Source organism: Theobroma cacao, chromosome 4, assembly GCF_053813885.1.
Source record: "Theobroma cacao isolate CCN51 chromosome 4, ASM5381388v1, whole genome shotgun sequence".
NCBI classification, from domain to species: Eukaryota; Viridiplantae; Streptophyta; class Magnoliopsida; order Malvales; family Malvaceae; genus Theobroma; species Theobroma cacao.
This window is the reverse complement of record NC_142642.1, coordinates 31,994,105-31,998,642: the sequence shown is the minus strand read 5'-3', so window position 1 is coordinate 31,998,642 and position 4,538 is coordinate 31,994,105. Positions and strand designations below refer to the sequence as shown.

At 33.1% G+C, this 4,538-nt stretch overlaps 1 protein-coding gene across 1 annotated transcript; it reads right to left on the bottom strand.

Annotated features, from left to right (window-relative positions):
• Positions 1-605: 605 nt before the first annotated feature.
• On the bottom strand, positions 606-2,833 carry LOC18602240 (2-oxoglutarate (2OG) and Fe(II)-dependent oxygenase superfamily protein). The gene is made up of 3 exons (XM_007033499.3): positions 2,269-2,833; positions 1,552-1,885; positions 606-1,100 (listed from the first exon to the last, which is right to left on the bottom strand). The coding sequence occupies exons 1-3, from the start codon at positions 2,757-2,759 to the stop codon at positions 876-878; spliced, it is 1,050 nt and encodes a 349-aa protein (XP_007033561.3). The 5' UTR covers positions 2,760-2,833; the 3' UTR covers positions 606-875.
• Positions 2,834-4,538: the final 1,705 nt, after the last annotated feature.

The window sequence follows — 4,538 nt, the reverse complement described above, 5'->3', positions numbered from 1 at the left end:
ATATATATTTTTTTAAAATTGTAATCTTAATTTTTCATAAACAAATGTCAAAATTTTAAATTGTTTTCTTAATTTTTCATAGGAAAGTTATAATTACAAACTATATCATTAGGAATTAATAACAAATTATATAAAAGATAGTTATGAAATTTATGTATTCAGTACATTATTGTTACATGTTAAACTACGTTTATATATTATTTAATATGTATTGTTATTGTAAATCTTTATTTCTTGTGCATTTCATAGATTGAAAAACTAGAAACTACTTTTTTTTTAATAGTATGAAAAAACTATAAGGAAATATCATGCAAGAAAATATCTTTACAAAAACTTAAATTAAAAAGTGAGCGCTTATATAAAAGTTAAGACTGCATGTACGGAAAACTAAAGCAATGCATTATGTACAAAGGGGTTCTATGAGAAGTAAATATTTATAATTACTGAAGAAACCAACCAAAGAATTATTGTTGAATAAAATTCTGAAAAGTAATAAAAATGTTAAAGATACATAATTAATGAACAATTAATTTATTTGATAAAATTAAGGGGCCTAAGTACAAAGAGGAAAGAAGAACAAGAAAAGCTATTTAGGCATCCATTCAAAAAAAATCAAACTATAGTATATGCTTTTTATTAAAGAAATCAAGCAATATATAGTACAAGGTTTTATTTTTGCTTACACAAGACTATCGTATGTAATCAAACTATTTTTTCCTTTCTTTTCCCCATTCAAACAATACTCTTCAATCCATTGCTCAAAGCCTCAAACACTGTACATCAAACGTATGATGTAGACCAAAAAAAAAGAAGCAAAAAATTTCCACGCCAATTCATGTGATATATAGCCTTTGCCTATGAGAATTTGAATGTAATCATCGAGAATTTTTTAACATAAAAATAGAATAAAGGAAAACAATAATGAGTGCAATCAAGAATTGATCTGCCAGGGAGAATTTTTGGTAAGTTGTTTTATAAGTACGATTAATATTTAAAGAAGACCACTTGAGCTCCATGGAGAAAAAGGATTGGGATCCACGCAGTTCTGCCTGATTAATAATTCGCCCCGAAACACTTTTGAATTCTCCCAAGCTCCATTCCTATTGCCACAACACAAGTGCATGTTTTAGGCTTTTATTCAATTTCTCTTGGCTCATAGAAAATTCCATGATACTCATTTTAAGGTTAATTTTATGCATATAAATTTCATGTTTTGGTATACTCATTTAATGAAATCTCGAGCATTTGATTTAACCAATAAGTGCATGTATCTTCTATTCAAAGAGTTGAATTCAAAGCTCTTACCTTAATTAAGATGATTTCAATTGATGCAATGATTATGGGACTTTTTAGTAACTTATCTAAAAGATAATAAAGTTTATTATTCATTCGAGACGTTTGGTAGTTCATTGTCAAAAAAGTTTACCATAATGTAAAAGGATTTTGCGATTTGGAATATAAATAAATAACTAAGCACAAAAGTTAACCAAGTATCAAAAGGAAAAGCAAGAATAGCTTTGACATGAAAAGGATTGAATTGAAATAACTTACCTCGAGTTGTTGTCCAACTGTGACAATAATAGTCTCCGGACCTGCATCAAAAGTTAGAAGTCCTGATGGCCCAGATTTGACACAGAATTCGCAATCCTTGGTGGGAAGGTGGAGGCTTAACGTATAATTATGACAAGAATGGCCGGTTTCTTCTTCATTTAGTTGTGATTTTTGTTCCATGATCTTATCCTGCTGGTTGTACTTGTATATGCTCAAAAGGGGCTCCCCTCTTTGCACTCTCTTCCTTTGTTGCTCGCTTGCGTTTTCGACCAAAATCTGGCCCAATTCCTCCGCAAGTTGGTCCAGTTTACTCGCTACTTTCTCCATCTTTTCACTTTATAAAAAGAAGAAGAAGAAGAATTAATAAGTACCCAAAAACATCAAAACACAAGCCCACACTTTACCTAACAAAGAAAAGTTATATTCTGTTCCATGATTCTGCATAGATTGCTTTTCCTTTTTCTTCTTTTTGATAATGAGATGAGCTTGATTAAATTGACACAAACTAATGGAAAAGAACACTGCAGCCCAAACTTGACCCAAGTTTTACAAAGTAGCCCAAATAATGATCTATTCCACCCCTTCATGTAGCCCGTTACTGTAGTTGGGCTGGAAAGCCCAACCAAATTTGATACCCAGAGCCATGAAGCACTTTTCCTTTTTCGGTAGTAATTTTTCCTGTGTACGAGGTGGCGGGAGAGGGGTCGTGACTTTTACCTGAAACTCTGATACAATGGAGCGCCGATGTATTGACGTGCCCACTCCATCCGCTCGACTTTGCAACGAACCCAAACGATCTCCTCCCTTTTTCCAGACAAATATCTCCTAAATCCCGTATCTCTCTCTTCCAACACCCCGAATACTCTCGCCGCCTCTCTCACCAACGCCCTCAACTCCTCGCCTTTAATAAATCCATGGCACCCGATCCGGAACGCACCCAACTCCCGAGCCGATCGCAGCAACCGCTCCACTGAACTGGTCTCTCTTAAGGAGAGCGATTGGAAGTCGATCTCATAGGGTGGGTAGGCCAGGTGGTGGCGCTCCTGGGACTGGGACTCTGGTAGCGTGAGGTCAGGGACTTGTAACGACTTCTCGAGAAAGTCGGTGAAGGTTTCGTTGGCAGCGGAGCGTGAGCCGTTGGCCGTTGGGATAGGTGATGGAGGTGGGGCCTTGATGTTAAGCTGGCTCAAAGAGCGTATGATAGCCATGGAAACGTACGATAAGAAGAAGAAGAAGAAGAAGAGGAAGAAATTGGAATAAGGAAAAATGAAAATGAAGAAAGGTAGAAGTAGGCGCGGCGTCCTCGTTGTCAGTTGTTGTCGCAGTGAAGTGGAGGTCCATTGCACTTGATGAAAATTCTTTTGACTTTTTTATTTTCTATTGACACGTGTAAGAGTTTGACTGCCAGAGTGGATGCCGAGGATGCGTTGGATTTCGCCACGTCATTAAAGATCCGACCTTTGTTTACATTGTGCCCAAATAATAGTTGGGAGTTGTGACATGGAGATTTTTTAATTTTTTTCTAATAATGTTAATCGAAGGTTTATTTGTCAAAACCTTTGAAAGACATCTCTTGGCATCAACAAAAGGTTGCAAATTTTTTCCCAAAAACACTTTATTAGTTAAGTAATAATATGTCACAGATAATTATTAATTTATTCATATAAAAAGAATTAAAAAGATAAGGTATGACTCAAGTAATGTATATACATTTAAGTCATCTAAAAACATAGCTTTAAGTAATCTTTTTTCCTGTTTAATTTGTCAAAAAGAAAAATAAATAAAAAAGTAGAGATTTCTCTTTCATTAATCCTTTTGGTCAAAAGAAAAAGAAGAAAAAAAGAAAAAAAAAGTTGAAAGTGTTACAATTAGAAAGAATGAGGAGTCCTATTGAAGAGAAATAAAGCTAATTGCCTTTTTCTTTTTTGGTTTAGAAGAAAAAAATAATAAGCAAAAGGGTTGGGATTTCGCTTTCGGAAATTAATTGCGGGTCAAATAAAGCAAACTATTAATTAAACTAGTTATGATGAAGGATGAGCCCACCCGGAGAAACAAAGCTTCAGCTTTTCTGTTTTCCGGTTTTGCAGCTTTCAAACTGCATGGCCCATGCACCCACGGCAATCCTAAAGCAAAATATGTTACAGAGAAATTCATTTATGGTTTTCCAACTCGAAGGGGTTAATAATATATTGTGGGCAATGCGGCCACATTATCTTTTGGGATTCCTTTCCCTAGTAAGTGCTTTACTTTATCGTAAAGAAATGTCATTTAAAAATAGTATAATATTTGAAAAAATTCATGAATTATTTGAAAAAATTATGATTTTATAAGTGTTTTTTTATTGATAATTAATTTAATTAAGTAATAATAATTTTTAAATAAAATTGACTTAGTATATTAAGTGACTTTTAGCTACTTACAATTTTCAATACTTTTTCATTAAAAATCTTCACTAAGTGATTCCTAAAAATAAATTATCAAATGTAATGAAAAACTTAAATTAATCATTAAAAAATTTTAATTTTTAATGGTTCAAAAATTTTTCAATGGTTTATTAAACACACCCAAATAATTTAAAACCTCTCTATTTATAAGTTGTAAATTATAATTTTGTAGTATCTCTATATAAATAAAAGGGAATCCTTGATATTGTTAAAATAGTATTTTTTTTTTTTATCAGACTACATGTATAAGTTGATTTTATCACAATCAATCAATTTTCAATATATATAATATATGAAAAAATTCAACACAAAATTGAATAAATTGTAGAGATGGTGGAAGTTGAATTTGAGATCTAAAAGCACCGACGCAAGACTTTGTCAACAATAGTTTGTCTCCCGTTTTGTACCGTTGCAGCGACACTTTCTCTTTCCTTTTTAACTCTCGAATGCTTGGTATCCCTCCAAGGTTTTTTGGGCCTCTTACTTGAGTTTTGGGCCCTTTTTTTTCTCTCCTAAATGCAAAGACAGGGGGAAAGAGGCAAT